Genomic DNA, 28,000 nt, shown 5'->3' with positions numbered 1-28,000 from the left:
ATCTGCCAAATAACTCGTTTATTTAGGACTGAAATAATAATTTTAAAAAATTATACAAACTAATACTTCATGTAAAAATATAAATTATTTTGAGTTGAATTCCTTAAGTATATTACAAATAATTACAATGTAGAACTTGAAGATTAGTATATTGTGCAGAAGCAGGGGCTAATTATTGTAATGTAACAGGAACTAGTCGCATTTCTTTTCCTCAGAATCTCCAATTCCAGATAGTAGTTGTTAATTTTTGAGCCAAGATTCTCATAATTGGGAAGACAATAATGTTAAACAGCTTTGGTGATTAACATTATTCATCGACTTCAAATTTAACACCCAGTTGACTTCTAATTGTATCTTCAATACGTGCAAAAATTAGACTGTCTTCATGACTCATCAATGGGCTTTCCAGTAAACCTAGAAAAAGTTGACATTTCATATCAATAGCTATACCTCATCTTACTAAAAATTACACATCTAATAAATGGAAAAATTAAGAAACAAACTCTTCAATTCACCTTCTTTAATCTCAATATTCATGATTACTAAAGAATATATTGTTAACTGAAGACAGTGCAGTGATGGAGAATTAAGAATATTACTTGCTGATGATATGTCATCACACAGCCTTGAAAAAGACTAACAAATAAGATGTATTTTAATTATCAAACCCATTTACAGTGTAAATGGTAGACTGCCATTTGTAAATGTCATTACACAAACCTAATATTTACAAAATTAAAATAAAAAAAACATTAAAAATAGCCACATTAGGGCTAATTTCTCAATTGAATTATTATTTATTCAGTCTAATTTGGTGTTTCCCTAAATGTTAGATGAAAAAAGTCATTGTGTATGCTACCATGAAAGAAGTCATTGTATGCTACCAGGCAAAGCGCTGAGTAACAATGAATTCATTATCAAAGATGTAGGATGACTAGAATTAACTATATACATATCCTATATGGTAGAAGTTACTGTATGTGCTGATCACACCATGTGATTTACCTTAAAAATGCCTATCAAGTAAAAAAAAAATATTTTATTTGTAAAAATTAATTTTTTCACTTTCACCGATTGCTTTTCCTCTATGTTTAGTGCTTTCACAGAGAACTCTACTTCGTCAATATGTGTTTGTGGAAATTAGATTAAAAAATGGTTAAAAAATTAAAACTAATCATAGATTATTAGAATTAATAGATCATAGAATTAAAAGTATCAGCATAGTCAATGATATAAAATGAATCGTTCTGTTGCTGTTACAATCTGCGACAGATAATGTGGAACTAGAATTTTTGGTATCATAATTTTAATGTATTTTTGTAAAATCTTAAATTTGAATAATTAAGTATACTACTACTTTGGCGATCTATTTATTATTTTTTTTAACTATGTTTTTAAACTAGATTTCTTATTTTGTTCTAATAAGCCAGAAATATCTATATAAGATGTTAAATGTTAAAACATGGAGGAAAAGGAAAAAATTATAAACCAGTAAGCAAAAAATGTTTCTTTGGCACATGGTGATATAACTTGGAAACCATTTAACTAACATAAAACAATATATTTAAAATGTCTTGCATTATTCAGATCTGATGATATTGCTAATATTCTTCATTGCAGTTTAATAGATAAAAAAAGATTTTAACTAAACATGTGTTTGTTGCTGGGGCTTTTGTCTAACCAATATGGAGTAAATAAATCCATGCCTCATCTCAAAAGCATGAGAGGAAACTATTCTAGATTTAAGGGAGAAAGTGGTATATGGTTTATTATCTACACAAAACCTGCTATTGCATCTATATACCTTTTCTACAATTATCTTTCTCTCATTACTATGAGATTTATTAAGCTCCAAACACAGTATCAAATATAAACAAACATTCACTTATAGACATTTAGAAGAAAAATATATGATTTAAGTCTTATACAGATTGTTATACTCGTAAATAGAATGGAACCACAAAATATTTAAAATTAAAAATTGTTTTTATTAATATTCATTAAATTGAAAAAAGAACCCAAGGTAAATTTTTATTGTATATTAACACACATGAAAAATTACAGTCCCATGGCTGTGTTTTGTTTGAATGGACAGAAATAACTGATTAACATAGCCCAGGTGTTCGTATTTAAAATATTTATAATGAAGTGCCAAGGATTTGTTTAAAAAAAAAAACAATGTCTTTATAAATTCATTGAATGGTGTTTTCTTTAATATTTCTTGCAATAGTGAAATTCTTATAACAGTACAAGAAATGTTTTGATTATGATGCATACAAAGCATGTGTGTGGTATTTTTGATTCTGTGAATCTGTAGTTCTGTTTTTTTGTTGTTTTTTTTTTTACTTTGATTCCTTTTATTAACCTGTATGAATCTGTTTTAATGAGTGGTGTCAGGTTAGATGCATAATTGTAAACACTTGTTTATACATTGTGTAAGTTAATGTACAGAAAGATGCTGGTTTACTAATCCACAAGTATGTTAAGTGAAAAATTGCAAGTTTTATATATATGTTAAATATTTAGGCTTTCAAAATGAGTACCTGTCTATCAGTGAAAACAACGTTAAGAAACAATAGTTAATAAGTCTAATGGGACTGATGAACTAAATACTGAGAATAGTAGTTGTGGGAAATTACTGGTTCCTACTGATGCTGTTTGTACTTTAATAAGCTGTGCTAATTAGAGTAAATGTGGATAACTTCAATAAATTAGAATAATTTACTGAAAATTTAAGAGTGCTTGATCAGGTGGGAAAGTAAATAACAGACTTTTTAAAGAAAGGTTATCCATAACACCAAAAAATTATTTAGAAGGATAAATAAGTAAATTTCACGTAACTGCATATAAATTATGAAATACAGTTTATTTATAGTTGTCTATTCATTTCACATTCTCCTTTATTGTTATTTTATTCCATTCCATGTAATCTCTGTTTCTTTATACAGACAAGAAAAATTAACCAGTTCTAACTGATGAGCATAAAATATTTTTCATTATATTGTGGTTTCTTTTTATCAGTTTTATAAACCAACATTTTTTATACATGTTTAAAACATGAAAAAAAAGTGAATTTAAATTATCTTCCTTTTAAAAATGTTAAAATTTTTATGTAAACTAAATAATTACAAAAAGGAAACAAAGTTTTTGGTATACGGCAAGAGAAAGAACCAATTAGGTAATTTATTTCAGTTTTCTAGATTAGAATTATATAAAACTTAGATCATACAAGCCACGTATATAAAAACAGAATTTTGTTTAAAATACAAATTTTAAAAATAAACAATTTATTAATATAATACTAAAATATGTTCTTTCTTTTCTTAAAGAGCAACAATTGTAGTGGTATAGTACTTATAAAAATAATTATTTTAATTTTTTGTAGACTATTATGTATAGTAATTAGTATAGAATAACTTACAGACTATAAAGCCAGGAAATAATTTCCACTGAACAAGTAAAATGATAACTGACTACATTAAATTTGTTCTAATTCATAATTTATATTTAAAGCTATTAAATACTGATGATATCCTTTTTAAAATTTTATTGGTTTAATTCTTTCAGATGGCTTTTCCAAAATTACTGCTTGCTTAGACAGAGAACTCTGTCTAAGGATTTTGTTTTAAAGACTACTCATAGCTTGATTGTACATTTCTGTCTGCATTTTTGATCTGTTCATCATTACTGAGCTCAGCATGATTTTACACTATTATTTTTTTATCTTGTTACACAACATGTTGCTAACCCTTATCCAGTTAACCCAACCATCATATTATAAACTATGTTTAATTCAACCTTTGGTATTCCATTCTCTATATGTAATTTGTTCCCAGATGCTTGAATTTAGGTTACTGGTAGAAACTTTTCACCCTGAAGTTTTCTAAGTAGTTCTTAATACCCTTTGATTATTACATATCCTGTTTTTGCTGTTGATAATTTTTATTTCTTTCTCTTACAGAATGTTCCTTCATTCCTCCAGTTTCTTCTGAATTTTGTTAGCTGACATTTTATATAAGATGATGTTATCTATAAATAGCATACTCCATGATGAAACTCTTCTTACAGCACACTAACCCATTCATTACCAGAGTGAATAAATATGAGCTAAGGCCTGATTCTTGATGTAGCCAATTTCAACGGTAGAATCCTCTATCACACCTATAAACCTGCTTTTCTTGGTTAACAAAACAAAGACCTGACTTCTGATTTTTAGAAAATAAAAACCTTGGCCTTCTTTTTAATACTGCACACAATCAAATTTTTCTAAAATATATACTAAGTTTTTATGACTTACAATTACTTTTACACAAATTGTAAAACTTTTAGATAAACCTTGTGCAGAATAAGATATGTATAGTTTGAATATCCAATCATTTTTTATCTGTAAGAAATTCTAAGTGAATAAGCTGAATGTGACTTTTATTCTATTAAAGCTCATTTTCTTCAGAGATACTTTTGAAAAATTTGGATTTTTGTACCTTTTAGTAAAATCTGAGGTACAAGGAAAATGTTAACATCAGATCAAAAGTAATTATATATATATATATATATATATATATTCATATTAAAAAATGATCACCAGAACTGAATGAATGGTTAACTAAAACTGCTGAACTAAAGTATTTATTTTTTTTTGAATGGACACCAATTAAAATCAGAATAGCAACTGAAAATCAGAAGACATGCCACAAACAGCTGATAAAAGATTTATGACTAATGGAATTTACTTATTACAGTTGAATTCATAAACCAATAGAGATCAAGAAATATTTCTCACATAAGGTTATACAAGATCACTGAGGAAACTAATTTTTGACTGTACTAAATAAAGGAATGATTGCATAAAGTATATAATTTTACATTATAATTAAACAAGGTTTACTCATTAATGTCTTATTAACAGAACATCAAGAGTTATGATCAATAAATTATAATAAAAAAATAGTAAGTCTGCAAAAATATGTGTTATACCTTGTTTTATACATCTGTAAACTTCTTTAGCTTGAAAATTAAGTCCAGCACTGTTAGTATAATTATAACGTCCTTTATCACTGTCAGGCAAAGGGTATTCAAATTTTTCACCATTAACTGTTATTTTTGTGGGACACCAAAATGGCTGATGTATCTGAAAATAAACGTAAAATATATATTTTCAAATATTATATTTGAAAATATCTTATTGTTACCTGACAAAAATAATAATCACATTACAAAATATATTTTAATAAACAAGAACAGTTTTGCATTTTAATAATGTAGTATAAATAAATTTAAATGTTTAAAGAAAAGAAGAAAGATTAATCCTACTCACAGATTTGATAGTCGTAAAAAAAAATAAACAATGCACTCGACTTGCAGTTTTGCGATAAGAAAATTTAAAATCATTGTTTTTTATCATAGTAAAGTTTAAAACTGCTAAGAGCATACCTTCTAGGAAAAACTAGAATATTGATAAATTTATTATTAGAAAGCAGTTTAGTAAGATGAAGAGATGGTCAACTAGTCATTCACATTGCAAGAGTATAAAAATACAGTACTACTCAAATTAACTGAACACTGAATGAAAAACAACAACCTCTTATTACACAATTTATTAACAATAAAGAGTATAAATTTATACTTTAATAGTTGATATGCCCCTCCTTGTTCTTTATTACCTCCTGACAACATTAAGACATTGTGATTCAATTAAGGTTTTCATGTTGTTTTTTTTTTTAATTCTGTCATAAAACCATATCTTGATTGTTGAAGGAATCAGAGAAATCTTTGTTTTACAGTTATGGTTGGCAAGTTTTTGCTTACAAATTGACCACAGATTCTCAATTTGGTTTAAATTTAGTGAATTGTTAGACCAATGAAAAGCATTTATAACATTTTCAGTGAAGAAGTTTTTGCATTTAAGACAACAACCTTTGTAAGACTGTAACCATTCTTTCCTAAAGTAGTTACGTATTTATCAGAATTCATCATTCCTTCCACTCAAACCAATTGTCCTGGTCCATAAAAGATCATACAGCCCAAAACCTTTTCTTTGGAATATGTTTTAGTGTTTGCAGGATATGAAGAGATTTGAATCAGGAATGGTTGATCTGAGACTGTACAAGACTACACCACTTTAGAAGATAATGTTACTTAATTTGGACTTTTGCTACAACTTTGTCTTTCGTCTTCAAAATATGATTAATCAGTAAAGAGAACTCTTTTCCATTGTTCAACTATATACTCTTTATAGGTTTTACCCCATTGTAGACATTTTTTGGGCATTATTACAGTAAGCTCTTACTTTTTCATTGGTCATTGTGTTCTCCGACCAACTTCCCAAACTATCAACTTTCATTTGTTTAAAGGAATTCAAATCTATATAAATACAATTTTTTCTCATTTCTCTAATTAAATTACACTACAGCAACATCCAATTAATTTGAGTAATATTATAATTCAGCAACAGTCATACGTACATTGTAACCTTTTTTTTACTTCCTTGTGTGAAGTAAAGAAGAAGTATTGTGATCACAAAAAATGTTGGTTTCTAGATTTCAATGGAAATATCTGTTCTGACCATCCCTGAATCCATTTTGACTAGTTTTGGCGTGACGTCTGTATGTATGTATGTATGTGTGTATCTTGCATAACTCAAAAACGATTAGCCATAGGATGTTGAAATTTTGGATTTAGGAGTGTTGTAACATCTAGTTGTGCACCTCCCCTTTTGATTGCAATCGACTGAACCAAAAGTGTCCATAAAAGCTCAAAATACAAAAAAATGGATTTTGGACTTTTTCTTAATTGCAGTAATAAGCCCTCATTGAGAGCTTTTCAATGATATATATATATAAGTGGTACTTATTTTCATCGGTTCCAGAGTTATAGCCAAATAAAACTTTAATTAATGAATATTTTGATCTTACAAGGGGAAGGGGCACATCGGTTCGAATCAGACTTCTTCTTTTTTTTAATTTTTATATCGAATTATTAATAATTAAATATCAGAAATTTTTAATGAAATAAAATTTTATATAACTTTCATTTTTTTTAAAAATGTGTAAATGTAAAATTTAATAGTCAAGGAAGTCATGTGTTGTCCACATCAAATTTTTTTTAGATATTATTATGATTTAATACAACAGATTATTTTTATAAAAAGCCAACTCCCAATAAGGAATAAGGGTCAGAATACCAATCAATGAATAATTTAATGCAGAAATGTGAACAATAACATTGAGTTATATTTTTAAAAAAAAGAGAAAATTATATTTCTCATGTAAACTCATTTTACATTACAGGTTTTATAAAAATAATGTGATAGAAAATACTTCTGATTCAGAAATTTTCATACCTGTGTGCAGTATCAGAAGTATACTAGATCAAAGTGCATAAGAATTAAAAATATTTATTCTCTTTATCAAAATCTAGTTAAATTTTTATTAATAATTTTTTACATTACTATTCAGTGAACATCTTAAAACATTACACTGATAAAAGTAAAATAATAATTTCTCATTGTATATTATTTCACTGTGTGAAATAATATATAATGAGTATTTGTATTTCTCACCACCTTTTGATCTAAAACCTTTAAACCTTTGAAAGTGGTTTTATAAAAGAAAACATTTTGATGAAATGCAAATAAGTTTTCCCATCTAATAACAAGGACAACTTTCTGTGTCGGTGGTCAATTAGCGAAAGTAAAATGTGAACAAGATATAGAAAATTTTTTATGTTCCTAACATAAAATATAATTACATTTTTTATATAATATCAAAAAAACTGTTCATTGAAGAACTGTGAAAGTTTATGTATTCTAACCAGAACTTAATTTGTATATCATTAGTAAACAAAATTCTTTCATCTGCAATTAAAACTGCAGTTTTAATTTAAAAAAAAAATGATGTGTGTTGGAGGTGGACTCATTGCTTGCTGATAGTATTTGAAGGCTAGTAATTAATCACATGAAATCACAAAAACTGTAATTTCATGTTTCAAAGATAAATACTCTTAAAATAGATTTGCATTATACAAAATAATTTTAGTATTTAATGTTACAATTATTTACTAGATTCTGCTTTTTGTTCTACAGTAGTCAGACACTGAATTTCTCTCTTTCTCTCTCTATTCCTACACTTCAAACACAATTACTTGAAAAAGCTCAAGTAACTGAAAGGTGTTAGGATAGGAATTAACTTATGGTAATAATACAGTACTGATGACATAATACAGTAATTACCTTAATAAAACCTTTGGTACCATAAATGTATGCATCATTCTCCAATCTAACAATACTGTGCAATATGGTTGTTGCTGTTTTACCTTTAGGATATTTAATAATACAAGTACAACTTTCATCTACTTTATCCTGATTAAGATGACCAACAGAAGTTATCTCAAACGGAGTATTTTGTCCAAATACTAACATTGCTAACTGTATAGTATAGACACCTAAATCAAGAACTACACCACCTCCAAATTGTTTCTGTCTATAAAAAAATAACATGAACAATTATTCTGTTAAACAAGTTACTTCATAATAAATTGCTTTAAGCTATTAAGAAGAGCAGATCTTTTAATTTCTAAGGAATCAATAACCAATTATTCCACATGTTATAAGAAAAATTAAAATGTAAGATTCTTATAAATGAAAATAAATTTAAAGTTCTGTCTCTTTTGTATATATTTTCCCGAATTAATTCTTTATTCCCTTCTAAGGCAATGATTTTACTGAATAGCTACTGATCTGTTCTTGTAGGATGTAATTCAATAACCACTTGATTTACAAAAATTTTTGTATATGTAGATTTGGTTTGGGCAGATCAGCCAAGTGCAGAGAATGAATTTTAGTTGTTGTAAACATAAAACTGATACTTCTAAATCAGCTTGCAATATCTAGCAATGTAAGTGTTATTAGGAGACCCAGCTTTACCCAAACAAGCACTTCAGTCATTAGGCATATTTTACGGCTATTGAAAAAGTACCATTCATTACCCTTTTTATTATCTTATCAAGGATAGTGAGAAAGGGTGGCTGGTAAAAAAGGATATTATCTTGATGGATAGACTGTCATAGTTTACTACCTTATACAGGGCCTAGTCTAACAATATAGTAAATCAGACTCCAATAGAGTAGAGATGGATTACAATTCCATACCTGTTAAAAATGTGATCATTGTGAATATAAGCGTACCATTTAATTGGGAGGGAATTTGAATTGGTTCTGTGATTGTTCACACTTTTCTCTTAAAGATAACTAAGTTAATAAGATGGTAGCGACTGATTATTAAGGGACTAGAATTCCAAGATAATTTAAAATGCTTTTCTCTATGGTGCAATATAATTTTGTAAAATGTAGAATGAAAAATTATTTCCAACAAATAAATTTCTGTTCTTAACTTATCAGTACAACTTTCATTATAGGAATTATTTTTTCTTTCATACTATTTACTGAATTTATCAGTATACAAACTACTAATTTTACTCGTTTAATTTGTTTATATTGTAAAAAAGAAATATAAGAAAATCTTATAAATTCATACTACCTACTTTGATTGACAACCAGATTGTCCCAGAATTACTTTTGCACTGTGTTATCTAGTACACACATGAATTTTTTATCATTCATTAATAGTAAATATTACAGTTGTTTTTTATGTCCTTTCATTTCCTCTTGTTACAAAATTTCCTATACCTAGGAATGGAAAAAACAACTAACTAAGAACAGAGCAAAGGTACAATACAACAATCTTAAGAAAGACCTTTGTTTAATCTATCCACTGAACTGAGAATGGTTTAAATATATATATATACACATATACTAGCATTCCCGTCGCACTATATGGTTCACCTGCGCTATATGGTTACTTGCTTTTCCCATGCCTGTTTCCCGAGCTAAGGTGCTCTACTCTATGGTTCATTAAACTCACGCTTATAAGAATAATAATGATAATAAAAATTAAACTCTGTTCAATTTATAAAAACTATCAGTGTATTGTAATTTCTCCAAAGCAGAAGTTTGGTCAATACAGGATCCAGTATTTAGTGTTTAGATTTCCTGTTGCGGCTTCGCTCATGAAATACATAATTAGAATTACAAACATAAATTACCATCAAAATGTTACCAAATCTCATAAAGATTGATTGAATAACGGTAGCACAGAACTGTAAAAATTTAAGAAACAATTTATGTTTTTTTATCCCTTAAAATATTAAAATTCAAAAAACCTGAAAATGGGTTTTAAATATATATATCTGAAGAGTATTTGCAAACTCAAATTGAGTGAATATCTTGTTTAGTATAGTTGGAAATGAGGAAAATTTGCATTAATTGTTAAAATTTTTTTTTACCTTCCTTCACCCCTTTCAGGTCAAATTTAAAAAAATCTAGAATTGGTTTTTGGATATTTGCATGAAGATTACATCAATGAAAAATCAAGTTGATATCTTTATTTGTTACAGAGAAATTCATTTAACCCTTTAAATTCAGAATTTAAAAAAAATCATTTCTTAGTGAGCATACATACACCATAAAAAGAATGTATGTGTATTCGAATTTTCATCAACTTAGTTGATGAAAAATGAATACCTGGGTGATTCAAAAAGAACTTCACAACTTTAATGCTATAAAAATTTATTGAGGTAATTTACAGATTTGGTTGAGATCTCATTTCATAGAAAAACACATCAAGTTAGTCACCCAACATTAACTTTGGTTCAATATGGCTTCCATTGTAATGCAATATGCATCCCATCTGAATTCAATTTCATTCTAGACTGTAAGACTGTAGCCAAAATGTTGGGTGTTACCTCTTCAGTTGTGGCATTAATTTGTAGTCTTAGCTCAATAAGATCATCAGGCAAAGGCGGTAGGTACATAAACCGATTTTTAATGAAACCCCACACGAAAAAATCTAGCAAAGTCAAATCTCAGGAGCAAGGTGGCCATAGAACTTCATGACCAGTCCACCGACCTGAAAATCGAGTATCAAGAAAATCTTGGACTTCTAGATGGTAGTGAGCTGGTGCCCTGACTTGCTGGTAGTAATGGCATCCATCTTGGTTGTCATCATCAAACTGAGGAATTAGAAAATTTTGAAACTTGTCCAGATAAAGGTTGCCTCCTGGAAGAAGAACAGGCCGTACAATCTTTATTTGCTTAGGCCACAAAAAACATTGACCTTAGGGTTATCACAAATGTGCTGCAAAGTTACATGAGTGTTCACTATCTCATATTCGGCAGTTATGGATGTTCACCTTGCCACTGATGTGAAAAATTGACTCATCACTAAAAATTACATTGTTTAAAAATGTATGTTGTCTGCTATTCCATCAATCATTTCCACACAAAACTGCAGCCGAACAATTCATTGTCAGTAATGTGTTGAACCATGGTTAGTTTGTACCGCTTCAAGTGCAATTGTTTACACAATACGTGCCAAACAGTAGTTTGTGGAATGCCAGTCTCATGTGACGTACGTCAAGTTGATTTCTTCTAACTACGTGAAAGCTTTCTGTGAATTGTTCCACAGCAGCTTCAGGGATGTGTGGGCTTCCTGTTGTACATTTAACAGAACAACCTATCTCAACAAAGGTTTGGTGTCGAGTAAATCAATGCCTACTAGGAGACTCCCTGCTGTACTCTCCATGAAAACTATATTGAACTGTATCATTCTATCCTCAACAAGCTACCTTCTCTACAGCAAATACGATTTTTTCATAGTTTCTATCAGCCTTAAGGAGCAGCGATAACCAGATGGAAAATAACAGTATTTTGCATGTTACTAAACCAGGTTTCAGAGATAGACATGAAAACTATATTGAACTGCAGTTGTTGACTGCAAATCATGAAACCATGATAGTACAGGCCTTAAAAATCTTGATTTGCTTAGGGCACAAAAAACATTAACCTTAAGGTTATCACAAATCTGTTGTAAAGTTTCACAAAGGATTTCGCTACCCCATATTTGGCAGTTATGGTGTTCACTTTGCCACTGATGTGAAACATTGACTCATCACTAAAAATTACATTGTCTAGAAATATCAACAAAGAAATCTCGTTCTATCCTCAACAAGCTACCTTCTCTACAGCAAATACAATTTTTTCATAGTTTCTATCAGCCTTAAGGAGCAGCGATAACCAGATGGAAAATAACAATATTTTGCATGTTACTAAACCAGGTTTCAGAGATAGACATGACCTCATAATAACAATCAGATATTGGATTAAAAAATCCTTTTGTATTTAATTGTATGTCCTCTGGTGTTCTGATAATATATATGCAGGTTTACCATTACTTATTAGAATCTTTGACTGTCCTCTGCAGTTATAAAAAATATTTTCTTCCTTTAATTTGCTGTCAGTTGACTTTCAGATAGCCAAACTTCCAGATTACCCACTGGGTTGGTCTAGTGGTTAATGCGTCTTCCCAAATCAGCTGATTTGGAAGTCGAGAGTTACAGCGTTCAAGTCCTAGTAAAGCCAGTTATTTTTTTTACATGGATTTGAATACTAGATTGTGGATACTGGTGTTCTTTGGTGGTTGGGTTTCAATTAACCACACATCTCAGAAATGGTCGAACTGAGAATGTACAAGACCTACACTTCATTTACAACTCATACATATCATCCTCATTCATCCTAAATAATTATCTAAACAATAGTTACCGGAGGCTAAACAGGAAAAAGAAAGGAAGAAACCTCCAGATTACCTAATAGATTAAAATCAGTTGTAAATCTCAATATGAAATTAAGAATAAGTATTACACTTCATCTTCAGATTTGAACATTTGAGATAAATTAATTTCAGGTCTTTGATAATTGTTAAACCACTGAACTATCCACTTCTGGCCCAAAACATGAAAAAAATAAATTTTTCATATTCCTTTTGACAATTTATGGGATGATTTTCCTAAATGCAACTTTAAATCTATTAACTTTGTTAAGTTTATTTTCTTTATTATTATTTGTTTTAAGAAGTTCATTAAACTACTCTGTTAATCTTTTTTTTTACTTTTTTCCTTTACTGCTGACGATCAACTGGTAGTCACTGAAGTATTTTGAAATTATAATAATTTACTTAGTTCCTTTTTTCAAGCAATTACATGCTTAACCCCTCCCCCCCCCCCCAATTACACCTGGTGATATCAGATGGATTTTGTAGCATGAGAAAAATGCCTACCGTTATTGAGATTTTAACCCAGGACCTACTGAATGAAAAGCAGAATCCCAGAACTTCACCACAGAGGATGGCATAATAATAATAATAGAAATGGGTTATATTTCTAAGATGACAATGGATAAAACCATTATCTTGAGAACTGTTGATTTAATTTTGATTCTAAAACTTAAATAAAGGTAGAATCTGTGTTTTTTCCAACCCGTTCGTTTAAACCATGTTACTTACTAATGTATATCAGAGACTCAACTCAATTATTTAGAAAAATAATCATTAAATTTTATAGGAGCAAAAACTGAAGAGTAATATAAATGCCTGATAGATGCTTATGAAAGTCAGATTTCTCTAAAAGAAAGTCTAATTTCAACCACACATGACTGAAAAATTATTCTTTAATAGGTAAAATACTATTAATATAATATTTTAAGAAATTTAAGTAATATATTTCAGAAATGTTTTGAGAAAAAACTGATTCAGTAGATTTCTACTTTTATCACATTAGTAAAACAAAATGATATAACACTGTTTAAAAACACTATTTGCCAAACTCAAGACAAAAGCCATCACTGAATTTATATCCTTATAATAATACATAATCCTTATAATTAATACATACTTAACTCGCTCAGAATAAATTTCCAAGCCAAAATTTGCAGTCAGCTGAACAACATCTCCTATTTCTTCTTTTTCAAGTGATAACCTGAGTTTATCATATACTGGGAAAAATCTGCTCCAAACAGCTTCCATCAAGAATAAACTCTTTGATTTTGCAATCTGCCATCAAATAATAAAATAATGCAATTGCAGTCATTAATTAAAAAAATTTGTAAATTTTAACTTTTAAAAGAATAATTCAATCCAACATCTTCAGAACAGAATGTTTATATATGATAGAAATAAACCTTTTTCATTCAGTTTAATAGCTTAGGTACAGAATAGCTATTTTTTCAGTAAGGCTGTCATAAATAAACTTCTGCTTATGATTAGGTATAAGATGAAAAAATTGCAATGATGAAAATTGTCAGAAATCCAGCATTGACATTCAATAAAATCATAAAATATTGTCTTATTTGTAAATACTAAAGATTTGAAAAAGTACTGAATTGAAAGAACCATTGCTAGAAGAGATAAATGATTTCAAAATAAGTTTGAAAAAAATTTAAAAAATGTAACAGAAAGGGTAGTGTTTATTTAATAAAATATTATGGAAAACACATAACATATTCAAAAGAATTTTAATTAGGCAAAAAAATATTTTAGTTGAAAAGTTATTATGATCTTTTTAAGCTATCAATATATCAAAATAAGCAAGGAGAGCTTTTATCTAAATATTAGCTGTAGGAAGGTATATTTCATACAAATAACCATATAACAGTGTTTTAATTCAGTAGAATAACTTTAGAATATATTAATTGTAGTTCAATGAGGATCATCAAGACTTTGTCTTTGATAAACATTAAGACATTTTGCATGATTAAATCATACATATCGTTTTAACCTCTAAAGAAATTTCTACAAACTACAGTCCCTGCATACAAAACATGCATTACGGTAGAGGATTATAGCTTTTACCTCAGAAGACTATATCTGCAGATTATAAGCTATCTTTCAAAGTAGTTTTCTGTTAAGCGCTTTGCAATTGTACCATTTATAAAGACTTAAATATCTGATAAGGATGTTTTCAGGACTTTATTCTGAAAAATCATTGCATATTTTAAAAAATCCACGCTAAATCACTTGAATTTGGTTTGATATATAAAAATTTTGAATATGACCTTGGGATATCCCAATCTCTGAAATTTTATGGAGTGTAAATATAGCTTCAGCATGAAATATGCTTTCATAATCAAATGATATGATTAAAGATAGTAAATATCAGGTTCCAAGTCAGAGAATACATGTTGAATGTTCTACACACATCCTGTTTTCTAGAATACTACCAGAGCAGATATTTTTATATCTGATCAATAACCTTTTAATATCAATATGTAATGTCAGGCAACAACTGAGAGTATTCTACTAGGACAGCCATCAGCTACCTTGAGAATGTTCTTTTGTCATGAGACAGTGCAATAATATTATTAGATGCCCCGTAAAGTAGGTCTGTGCATAAAGAAAACTATTTATAATAAAAATTATAATTATAAAACAGAACTACACAGTTAATCTCATTTGCCACCAGATATCATATAAAAGGAAATAATTTGAGTGTGAGAAAAAAAATATATATATATATATGTATATATATATATATATATATATATATATATATATACACATTTCATAAAGAAAACATACAGAAAAACTATTTCTCTTCAATCTAAGAAATTTAATGCTGTATTTACCTTTATAAGTTTTTCAGCTTCTTTATAATTCATGCACAATGGCTTTTCACACAAAATATGTTTTCCTGATTCAAGCATAGTTTTACATACAGACAAATGTTGTGTATTTATTACTCCAACATATACAACATCTGTGAGGAAAAAAATATCACAATATATGTAAATAAAATAACAATACAGAATTAAACATATCCATGCAGCAGCATACAGTGTGTGTCCATAGACTCACATTATCTTTCTAGAAACTGGAAAATATACTAGATCATACTGTACATACTATTCTTTGTTTTATACTCATTTATGTTTATCCTCAGTGGCGGCTTGTGTGTAGACATTGTGGAACTGCAGCATCCCCTATTTCCATTTGATATTATCGATAATATTTAATATAATGAGTCTTAATTTCTTTAATTCCTTCTTTATACTTGTACAATATATAATCCTTAAACTTAATGTTAGTAGCCATCCCCCAGTTTATGAAAAAGGTACATAACATTTAGTTGTTTTTTCAGTAGTGATCAGAAGATGGAGGAAAGCAAAACTGCCAAATCTCTCCAAAAACACGCTGGAACGGTGAAAGAGAAGGTAATTAGTAAAAACTAATTATGTATTTATTTCTGTGTACATAGAAATTTAAATTAAGCACCATTAGTGTTTTAAGTGGATATTTTATTAAGTTATTATAAATGTTTGGTATTCGAGAATCTTTTGCATCTAGTAACTTTTCAAGTATCATTTATATTATTTTATACCCATAACTAAGTAAACTGAAAAAAACAATAATATAATCTTTATCAATAATTGTTATGACTTCATAAAATAAAATATTATTACAATTTTTCTGATTGGTAAAAAAAATGTTTCATAGGGAAATATATAATAATTGAAGTCAGCTTTTATATACAGATGTTTCTGATTTAAAAATAATTTTTTTTTTTAATTTTCCAGAAGAGTAAAAAAATCAAATGGTGATAAGATGGTAAGTATGAAGTTGTAGAACATTACAATGTTATTTTTTATCAAAACTTCTCAAACAAGCAATGACATGTGAAGTGGGTGGAACATTAAAAATTTAATTTTCATATATTCTACCATAAATTTGGAGGATTCTACTATAAATGATTTGAAGAATTTTAACACCTGAAGGCACTGTAAAAATTCACGGAACTGTGATAAAAAAAGAAAAATGAAAAAAACATTTAATGTGTTTTTTTGTTGTTGTTGGTCTTTGTTTTGATGACATAATTATATAACCACAATTTATCAATCGTTTATGATGCATTAAGGAAAATGTAGTGTCATTAGAGACCATTTATTATTTCCTCTAAAATTTCTTGATGATGTAATATTTTATCAGAATTTAACAATTTTTAATTAAATGTTGCTGCCACTTGTGTCAAGCCCTAAACATTGATGAAAATTGTTTCATATAAACGATACGAGATACTAACCAATTCAGTGATTTCCCTAATAAAAAAAAAAGTGAACTGAATATTTTTTATTAGCTTTTTACATTTTTGTTAGTCATTTATGTGTTTGTTTGATCTACCAACTACATAATATTTAATTAATTTATTATCATGCAAGGTTTTTACAATTCTTAAAATAATATTCCAGTATTCTAGTCGTCAATAGTCTTTCAAACAATTTTACAGCTCTTGACCTCATTTATAACAAAAGATCTGATCTAGAAGGTAGACCATCCTCATATCATTATTTTATAATAAAACAATAAATCCCCTTCATCTCAATTAAGTTACACTGTTAGTGAAAGATACCTTCAAGTCAAAAAAAAAAAAAAGATATAAACTTGTAAAATTATTGGTAAGCGTAAATTAGCTAGTTTTGGATTTGATTCCTGGCAAGAGTAATCTTATTTTAATCTTATTTTCCTCATTAAAATATGAACGAATGCATGATTGAGTTTTTAATAATAAAAAAAAATTATAAATATAGCAACCCACCCATTTACCATTTGTAGTCTACAACTTTGCTCTAAACTAATATTAGATACTCATTTCTTACTGGTTATAATTATACTAAAAAGTGTTAAAAGATACATTAATATAATGAAAATAGGTTACTTTCAATATATCAGTAATGTTTTGGATTTCAAGTAGCATATTCATTTCAATCTACTTTTTTTGGTTCTTAAACAGAAATACAACCAAAACTGGCAGTAAAAAAATAATAAAAAAAAAGATAACTTTGTAAATAATTACAGTTAAGAATTTACCAATGTTTGGGTTAGCAGCAATTTCTTCATAAGAACCATAAGCAGTAGGAATATTATGAATTTTAGCAAAGTTATCAGCTCGTGCTTTATCTCTTGCAGCAACTGCGATCACCTCATGTTCATCTTTTGGTAAATTTTTCATTGCACAAGTAAAGTCATTACTAATTTTACCAGCACTAACAATCCCCCATTTTAGAACCATCTAAAAAAAAATAAAACAGTAATAATAAAAACCACTTAAAGCAATAATTAGTAGTAACATATCCCAAGCTTCAATGATTTTTTTTTCAGTTGTAAATGGAGGTCAATACCTGCCAATTCAAAAAAAAAAAATGTATGTACTTCTATAATTATCTGTAATTCAATCAAGTTCCATGAACCACTATCACATTGAATGAGTGGAAAACTTCACTGACGCGAAGATATGAGTGTAAATTCATAGCAGGTAGATAAATTACCCCACAGGAGGACCTCAACTTTCGAGGCCTTGGGGAGTGGCGTCCCTACGGCCCTGAGCCCCTGCAGCCTCTTCACTTTATACACAGCTGCAGGTCACCACACTCACCACACAACTACATGTCGCAACACACATCTGGTTATGCACTGTACATACCTTACATGTCTCACCAGCAACACACCACCACACTACTCCCAACAAGAACATTATGAATTTCAACACTTCTTCCTACACACCCACACTTCACACGGTGACGCCTAGACACCGTGATTGATTTTGATTCCTGGCCGAAACTTAAGGTGTATCGACCGTGCCGATGGGTGAATCGAGAACAGTGGCCTCTGGGAACAAGGGCGCACCTGGTGGTATGAAACTCTAGCCCCAGTAAGCGGTACACTGCCAGGGTGGTCATTTTTATTCACTGGGACTCGTGGGACGACAGATGGAACCCGATAAAAACAACATACAAACCACAGTAGTTGACGGTCCACTTAAAAAAACCACCACCCGCTCAGAAGGCCAGCAAGAGCACGAACCCCTTTGAAACCAGCAGTTAGAAGAGATAGGGAGGAAGATCACAGAGGGAAACAAACAGCTACCCAACATGAACAGAAAACAGCACAGGAGAGACAAACAGATAAAGTCAGTGCGACGACCGAAGGCCGGTCAGAAGAAAAAGCAAACATGGAAGTTCAGGAACACTCCAACAAGAGCTCCGTAACATCGAGGATCTTCACCAGATAATCCACAAACCATAGAGAAGGGATGTATACAGATATGTTAACTTCCAAAACGGACCTCCTAGACACAATCGGGGACACTGATATTCCTCAAGCAAGAAGACACTGGGAAAGATTGACGTTCACAGATCTTATCACAGCAACGTCACCGGAGATAGCAGCACAGCTGGCTGGAGGTCAGGAAGCCCCAGATGGCACAGTATTCAAAGACTCACAGCAGGTGGAAATATTGTTCCACGAAGAAGAAAAAGTGACCCGCAATGAGGTTTACTTGCGGTATTGAGTGCACTCTGAAGAGTTAGTGGAGCAGGTGAACAAACAGGTCCTTCACAGACTGTGTTTAACAGAAAGGGAAACCCTGCAGTTCTGTGCTCCCGACGGAGGGTTTGGTGAAATGGTCAGTAAAGCGATAGAATATTGGACCCGTCGTAGCGGACTACCAGAAAAAATTCACAATCTGTACATCGCGAGTAAACGACGAAAGACAGAAATCCCACAAGGCCCTCCCTAATCAGTAGTTGAAGTGAAAAAAGAAGGCGCCACATATGCAGATTTAAAGAGATGAAAACCAGTCTGGGGACGGACCTCGCAGAAGACATCCTCTTCGTCAGAAAAGGACGCGTGGACAGCCTGGAGATCAGGATCCGTGATAAAGGCAACAGACGGACGATGTCGTGAGACGTCTCGGATCGGGCCTCGGAGACGTGAAAGTGAGCGAACGTGCATACGATGGACGGCTACAGGCTTGTGCAATCAAAGACATAAACGTCGACGCGACGACAACAGAGGTTGAGGATGCGGTGTGACTGGCCCTGGATGACAGCATCCCGATCCGTATAGTCTCATTAAGACCTTCATACTTTCGAAGACACCTCAGTACACCATGTACAAATGACGGCTCGACAGTACGTAATCCTTTCGAGCAATTCTACTAAGCATGTGCATCACTGAGACGGCGTCCGCCGCTACTTGCCTAATGTGGTTGCTATACAGCAACTTCTCATCAAACAAAACACCTAGGTACTTATGAACTCGAACTCGACTGATTACACAGCCTTTACACTTAATAGGGGGTTTACAAATGGTTAACTTGTCTGCACTCTTGAGAAGCATAAACTTCGTCTTGGGCACAGAGAACCTTAAATTTTGAATGTCCCTCCAGCCCTCTGCGGTAGACAAAGCCGCCTGCTCTCGGTCTTCTAGTTGCGGTCATGAATTACCACGAACTAACAGGAGACAGTCATCGGCGAAAGCCTGGGTCGTGACCCCTTCCGGAAATGTCACTCCCAAAAATCCTTCGAATACCAGGTTCCACAGCAAGGGACCGAGAACGGAGCCATCCGGGCTTACCCTGTTGGCGGATTTGTCCACAACTAGGTGCGCATCCTTAAAAAGAGCCGTACGATCCGACAAGTAGTCACACACTACGACCTGCAGGGCTACGGGAACATTGCCGCGTTCAACTCATAGAGGACAGAATTCCAACACAAGGAAGGAAATGCTGCCTCTATATCAATAAAAATTGCCAAAACATATTTACAGTCGGCGCTTTCCACCTCGGCAAGAGTATTTAAGATGCAATCCTCGGTGCTAATCTATTTTCATGAAGCCATACTGGCCTCGAATTAGAAATTTCATATCGATGCTTTCCCAGAGCCGTTCCACAACCAGCCTTTCAAGCAACTTGCCGATTACCGGCAAGAGGCTGATGGTTCGATAACTGCTGACCTAACTGGTATCCTTTCTTGATTTTAAGAGCACCCTCACTAAAGCCACCTTCCAACAAGTCGGAAAGCAACCCCAGTTTAGGCATCCTGAGAACAGTCTGCCAAGCTGCTCTCTTGTGACAGGCAGCAGATGATAGAAAATATCCGGATCAAGTTGGTCAATCCCCGGTGCCTTTCTCAGTGTCATTCGAGAAACCACTCGGGCTATATCTACGGGTTCCACAGCCCGTACGCCAGGGAATGGTGTCTCACCCGCCCTAATGCCGACTTCTGTTTCACCCTCCAGAGCATCTGTAAACAGAGAATCCAGGAACTCCTGGTAAGTCGCCACAGATGTTAAAGTGTGGTCACGACCACCAAATTTGGCAGGAAGCGGCCACCGGTAACCAAGTGCTTGGCTAAACCAACTAAGTCCTCGAGGCAATCTCCCCCGGATTGCTCCATCGCAGCTTATTAAAACAATACAACTACACTGCCAGGCACTACAGCTGCAGTTTGAACGAACCTACCACCTACATAAGGCAGGTGAGCGTTCAGCTTAGTTATTCCGAGCAAGGCCGCCTGTTCTCATGCAACCTCGCTCGAAAAAGTCAAAGCTTAAAAGCTCCTAATATAGACCACCGGCGAGGTAGAGCGAAATCGTTTCCTGAACCTGCCAGGGGATCAGAAAAATTTACTGGCCTCACGAGCCTATGAAACTGGGGACACGATTCAAACAAGGGAAACGTCCTTATTTAGCCGACAGTGGTACTTCTGCAACACACTACGCAGCTGTGTTGCCTAAACACCACAGCAACGCAGACTGGCTGACACCCACTGATCGTTGTCAGCCACGACGACGTAAATGTAGGCACGCTGTACATGTTGAAGCAATATATAGCTACCGGTATCAGTAAATACAAGTTTTACAGCACGGGGCCAGAGGCCGAGAAGCGATCCTTGGCCATAATATTGTACGCCGTGCCTGACTGGTTCTCGGCGCTGAACGTACAAGAGGAACGTCCCCAAATTATCAACACTACAGAGGAGAACGGCACTGCATATAATATCGAGATATAGGACTCTTGAAAGAAGCGGCAAACACCCCACCCGTACACCTACAGGTGAGATACCGCAAACGCGTATACTAGGGTATAGACAGGGCCGCAGGCAAGAGATTACTCAGGCAGGAATGGCCGGAGGAGTGGTTGACATCAATGAAGGTACCATGGACACATACCCCGTTATCACTGCTAGACACGTGGCTGTCATGTCAGACGACATGGCGAAGTGTCATATTATGTGACACAATTCCTGACAGGACACGGAGAGTTCGGCACCTAACTCCACCGGATGGCACAACGCCCATTCCCAAATTGTCTGCACTGTGGAGAGCTAGATAGCCCTGAGCACACATTCTTCGATTGCGCAAAGTGGACACAACCTTGAACCGCTTTGAACGTACGACATTTAATGCCTCAAAACATAATAACTCACCTAGTAAGGAACGAGGAAAACTGGCTGAAAATACAGCGTTTCATTACACAGGTTCTCAAACAAAAAGAAGAAAGCCGAGTTTGGTTCGGCTGATGGACACAGATAGGGGGCAGCAAAAACAAATATTAACACGCACGAACAACCGCTGAGAAGTCGGATAACACAGAGCAGCGAACACCCCAGCATACAAATAAGGCTCCGCAAACAACATTGGAAGGCTGGGCCCCGTTTTTTTCTAAATATCAGAGAAGAATGAACCCAAAAAAAACCCCCAGATGATACGGGCTCATCTGCCATGCCGGACATACAACCGGCAGGTGGGGAGGCCCGTTAGTCAGAAGGACGCCTCTCCTGATGCAACCCTATTTTGCTTCACTGCGGACCCATCACAGATAGGTAATTGAAAAAAAGAAAAAGGTAGATGAATTCACCAGATGGACTCCTGCTAGAGCGAAAGGTTTTCAGTGGATGGTCTGAAGGGGAATTGTGTTGGTAGAAAGATGCAAATATCTTGTTAATCCACAAGCAATAGCCAGAGTATAAATACTTTTCGTAAACATAATGTACGAAAAATCAGAGCACAATCCAAACTCTGTCCATCTAAAAATCTAACTAAATATAGATATATAAACTACCATAAAAAACAACCATAAAAAAAAATACCTGCCAGATAAATTGAGAGACCTAGCAGTAAGGGACAGATGTCTAGGATCTGCAATTTATAGGGGGATAAAACATCCACCGATATCCTTGTATTCTGTTCTGATGCTGAATCAACATCTTACCACTCATTAATTGTAACTTATAAATTAATACATAATAAAAAAGATCCAGTTTACAAATGGATATAGGACATACATAAGCAACTTCTTTAATGGTTGGCAACTATAATGGTTTTAAAATGATGGCAAAGCTAACCATAAGCAGCTATCATTTTAAAAGTTACCACATTACTTGTGATACCAACTAAAACTCTTCAAAATACTATCGTGATTTTCTTATTCTATAACATGTATGAACAAAAGTAGCTTTATGTGTGCTAAAACGTTCACTCATCATACAAATCAATAGCTTGTTTTCCTTTAGTTTGCAGGAAAGTAATTGTTAACACATCTTCCTACAACAAGCGTATGACTATCAAGCATTGTAACTCCACTATAGAAAAAAAAATTTAAAGAGCGCATGTTGGAGAAGCTGTTTGTATATACTCCGAACTCTTTGAGAAACTTTATAGTAGGTGAATGGAGAAATCTTTTAGGCATAAAAATTCATTATCAACTGATATTTACTTTTTGAGAAGTAAATTCCAGGAAATCTTTTAAAAAAAAAAATAATCTGATATGAACACTACCTGACTTGCTTGTACACTTATCAAACTACATATTTTTGTTTTCTACTGTTCCAAAATGGTGTTCTTTGACGTGTTTTTAAAGTTGGGAACAGAAAAAGGTTGCAGGTGCTCAACTCAAGTGAATAAGGTGGATGAAGAACTACAGGAATGTTTTTCTTTGTCAAAAACTCATTAATTGAGAGTGCAGTGTGACAAGGTGCATTATCATGATGCAGCATCCAGTTGTCTTTGATGGCTGGTCTCACGTGGGAAACTCTTTTCCGTAGTCTTTCAAGAATTTCTTGGGAAAGATATTGATTTACAGCCTGTCCTGTAGGAAAAAATTATGGACAATGCCATTATTATTGATGAAACAAATTAGCATGGTTTTGATTTGCTCATTTTTGGTTTTTGGGACGTGGTGAGTTTGAAGTGTGCCACTCCTTTCTCTGGCATTTTGTTTCTGGATTGTACTCAAATATCCAAGATTCATCACCAGTAATAACATTTTTTAGTAAATGAGAATCAGTTTCAATTTGTTCTAGGAGATCATAGCATACCTCCACTCTGTTGTTTTTCTGTTTAACAGTGAGGTTTTTTGGGGCTAATTTTGCACAAACAATTCATGTCTAATTCATTTGTCAAAATTTGATGGATTGTGGTACGGTTCAAATTCAATTGTTCTGCAATCATTCTGACAGTTAATCCCGGTCAGCACAGCATTTTCACACGCCACAAAAATTGTTATTCATTTCATCCTCTCAAGTTATAAGTAACGGTGTCCTCGAGGTTAAAAAAAAGAAGTTTATCCTTCTTCCTGCTATTCTGTTTAATTTTTTTTTGTTAATTTTACAGAAAACTTTGTAAAAAGTTTTTCAGGCCTTGGAAAGGTCCGGAAAAAAATTTTCTGGAGCAGCATTCCCACTAATTTTAGCTATGAAGGCTAAAATATTAGCCACTAATATAAAGGAAATATATTTTATTCTTATTTATTGTCTTATAAATAAACAAATGGTTAAAGGATATAAAGTTAAATTAAGAAATCATAAACAAAACTTTAACATCACAATGTAAAATATAGTTTTACTAGTCAAAATGCAGTCCTCCCTTAATAGTCAAATAATTTGATTATGAACGATTGAATTGTATTAAGTGGGTATTATGGGTGTATTAATATGAATTTTCATTAAATTAACGATTAAATAAATAAAGTAAATAAAGCAAACACTGAAATATAAATTTTACATAAATATAATGGTCTACTAAACGTATGAAAATATTTTAGTTTAGGATTTTGTTTATATAAAGAAATGTTTATAAAATAAAAAAAAACATGGTGAAATGAATATTTAAATAAATGACTGTGTATTGAAAATTCTGTGTGTCTTTTGTAATGATGTCTCATATTTTATTAATGAACTGTAAATTAATATTTAAACAAAATTTTTCCATTCATTTGTGTGCTTTATTGTTAATAATGTTAAACAGTTTAATCTTTATTTATTAATGGTCTGCAAATTTATTATGTTACTATTACATACATCATAGACTGTTGAGTATTTGAGATAATAGCTATCAAAAGCAAATAAATAAAGAAAATGTTACTTTGATCTGCACAGCTACTTTATAAGTAGTATACTGTTTTTATTTCTTGATATTTCTAGTCTCGCAATAAATTTATGTCAAAAAATTTAATGCGTCAAACAATGTAAAGAGATGCTTTTTACATATGAGAGATATATGAAAAAAGTGCAGTTGTGGTAGAGGTGATGTTCTGTGTCTAAAAATCCTCTTTTAAGTGGTACTATGTCAGTAATATTGCAGGTGGTAATATTGTGTGATCACGCAAGGTATCAGAAACAAGGTTTAAGGAATGATGGACATCATAGCAAAAGGTATCACAATATTTTGTTCATACCTTTTAGCCTACAGAATTCATATGCACTGTTTTACTCCACATATGCAATAAGATTGTAACAAGTGTAAATAAAAAATATTAATAACTCCTCAACCCTGTAGGGGAAGACACCTGCTTTATGATAATCCCAGTTGTCAAACCAGCCCCTCTGTTCCTAGCCCTGATGAGATTTACCGGAGCTCGTCTTTTATATCTTCTAAACCTTATAACACATCACAACCACCAATTTGACCCCTGTCAGGATGCCACTGATGCAAATGCCTTGGCAAACATTTCCATCAGTGTGTTTACTATCACCTTAGCCTCAGCCTTCATATGGCTTCTTCCAAGCACGACCACCTAACATAACTTAAACCAAATTCAAATAAAAAATCAACTATCAAATTAACCAATTCATGGATGCGCTATCCCCACATCTTCCTCATAACCCTGAAGGTTTTACACAAAAACTCTTCCCATATCTAACTTCAATTAGTCTTTTAAACACCAAAAATACTACTTCCATATCAACAAAACAAGAATTGATTACAACAACAATAATTTTATCCTACAATTCAAAGTTTTTGATTTACTCAAAAATCAAATTCTCTAATGAAAACATACACTATCTGTCATTACTAATAACTCACTTTCAAATTAAAGTGTTCTGACAAGATTTTTTTTTTGAGTTAATTATACAGTTCATTCTTAAGTGAAATTTAGTGACACTTTTTTTAATAACCCCTTTCTCATTTTAAATAAATTCATTATATTACTATAATAGCTGCATAAAACTATTTAATATTATATATATATATATATATATGGTATCATATATACTTGGTATCACAAAGTTCTTATGGGACTTTGATAACCTATTCTATTCATGAAAATAATACAAAAAATTCATGTAACATATGTCCTAAAACTGTCCTAAACATTTATTATTACTGGTACTTATAATGCACTTTGGTCTAGTTTCTAAATAGAATTCGAATTTTTCAAACTTTCTTTTGTTTTATTCAGTTTATCTTACACCATTTTGTTCAGAATTTTTATTAAAAATGTCCTTATTACCCATTTAACAAAGTTATTGTACATTAAATATTAAAAAAACTGGGTTTTTACTCCAATTTATTAGTATTCATCACAGATTTCTCAAAAACTACTCCAGATATGATTCTGGGTCCTATTTTATTCGATTTTCCAGTTTAAAAAAACCATAAGAAATCATTAATTCTGTTTTAACGTCCTAAATATTTCAGTACGATCTCATTTCGCCGGGGCAGCTGAAATCCGAGAGAAATTTTTCTCTAAACGTAACTCGCAACATTTCCATTACATTTCCATTACAGAAAATTGTGTTATTCCATAACATTTTACTGCATGTATAAAGTAAATGATAAAGATAAATGAGTAAGAATAAAAATACTTTTCTCAAACAATATTTAGAGAAAGATATTTATGTAACCTCGAAACAACAATTTAATCTAAGTTTAAATAAATTAAAACAACTTAAAATTCATGAAGCTTTACATACAGTTAATGGTCTTAACAGAAAACTAAACTAAAAGTTAACATTATTAAAGTAAAGAATAAACATTTCGGCTAGAAATCATTTGTGATTAAAAACGAAATTACGTCATGAAAAATTGTGCGATAACAATTATTATATACTGTAAGAAACTTTATAGCAAAGTACTTACGATTATTGATAAGAGAAGTAGATTTTCACGTGTTGATAGATTGTGATACACAAATTGTTATTACAACTGTCCTGTGATCAAACAAAATTTAAAGCATAATTATTCAAATAAAATAAATCCTCTAATAGTTGATATTCTTTAAATATGCAAACAGTAATGTTATTTAATACCGTGTAAATAACGAAGGTATGTAAGCTCGTCTCAAGATCGGTAGACTTGTTATTTTATTCTTTTAATAACGAGTGCGTGCGTTATACATTCGACTCATTATATCGTACTTAAGAACGATAAAAAGTCAGATACAAAGAGATTAAATATATTCGATTAGATTATCTAAAACTCTTCTCCTTGTGTTGTATATACTTGGTCTAATTTTGTAATGTCATCTAAATGAACATTATTGGAACTTAGGAATAAACGAACGTTGATTTTTTTAACGGTCTGCGCTAGGTCTTGCTACGCGTTACTTTCCTACTTATTTAACCTTAAAACAAGTTTACGTTGTGCATTTATAAACAAACACTTTTCTTCAGACGAGCTTACAAGGGTTAAAGAGACTTCGAGAAATCTTACGATTCTCCTAAAATAATATCTAAATAATTTACCAAAAATATGTTACAATAATAAATACCTTAAGAAAATAACCCAAATTCAAACTACTACGAACTTACAACTCAACTCGCCACGCCCGCGCATTACGTAATCGGCATAGAACAGCTTGAATTTACAGCATTTTCGTTTAGCCATTATAATTTTTCCGCTTCGACTAACCTCCGAATTTATTTTGCTAAGATTATTTATTTGAGATGATTGCAGAGTAAGTATGATTGATGAATATCAGGACTGTGACATATTTTTTACTAATTAAATTATAAAAACAGTAGTGAACATTTTTCTCCAATAATTTTTTTAAAATTATTA

The 28,000-nt window shown here is 31.8% G+C and overlaps 1 protein-coding gene across 3 annotated transcripts; it reads right to left on the bottom strand.

The window, feature by feature from the left end:
- Nucleotides 1-3: 3 nt before the first annotated feature.
- Nucleotides 4-27,811, bottom strand: LOC142326127 (trans-1,2-dihydrobenzene-1,2-diol dehydrogenase-like). Of its 3 annotated transcripts, XM_075368325.1 has the most exons (8): nt 27,711-27,811; nt 27,080-27,150; nt 17,747-17,948; nt 15,511-15,641; nt 13,782-13,939; nt 8,228-8,477; nt 4,975-5,128; nt 4-414 (listed from the first exon to the last, which is right to left on the bottom strand). In XM_075368325.1, exons 3-8 carry the CDS (start codon nt 17,946-17,948, stop codon nt 308-310), a joined length of 1,002 nt encoding a protein of 333 aa, XP_075224440.1. In that variant the 5' UTR covers nt 27,080-27,150; nt 27,711-27,811; the 3' UTR covers nt 4-307. The 3 variants fall into 3 exon arrangements, with proteins under 3 accessions (XP_075224440.1, XP_075224442.1, XP_075224441.1); XM_075368327.1 differs by lacking the exon at nt 27,080-27,150 and having other exon boundaries at nt 27,711-27,802; XM_075368326.1 differs by lacking the exon at nt 27,711-27,811 and having other exon boundaries at nt 27,080-27,676.
- Between the last annotated feature and the right edge of the window lie 189 nt (nt 27,812-28,000).

This window comes from Lycorma delicatula, chromosome 6, assembly GCF_047948215.1.
Source record: "Lycorma delicatula isolate Av1 chromosome 6, ASM4794821v1, whole genome shotgun sequence".
Taxonomy (NCBI): Eukaryota; Metazoa; Arthropoda; class Insecta; order Hemiptera; family Fulgoridae; genus Lycorma; species Lycorma delicatula.
Note: the sequence above shows the minus strand (reverse complement) of the source record. Positions and strands in the feature narration are given on the sequence as shown.

Excerpts from the sequence above, each read along its gene's own strand:
- LOC142326127 (XM_075368325.1), bottom strand. The coding sequence starts at position 17,948 with ATGGTTCTAAAATGGGGGATTGTTAGTGCTGGTAAAATTAGTAATGAC. Across the intron at positions 8,478-13,781 it reads ATTTATTCTGAGCGAGTTAA|ACAGAAACAATTTGGAGGTG; the intron begins GTATGTATTAAT and ends ATTTTTTTATAG. Across the intron at positions 5,129-8,227 it reads GTACCAAAGGTTTTATTAAG|ATACATCAGCCATTTTGGTG; the intron begins GTAATTACTGTA and ends GTTTATTTTCAG.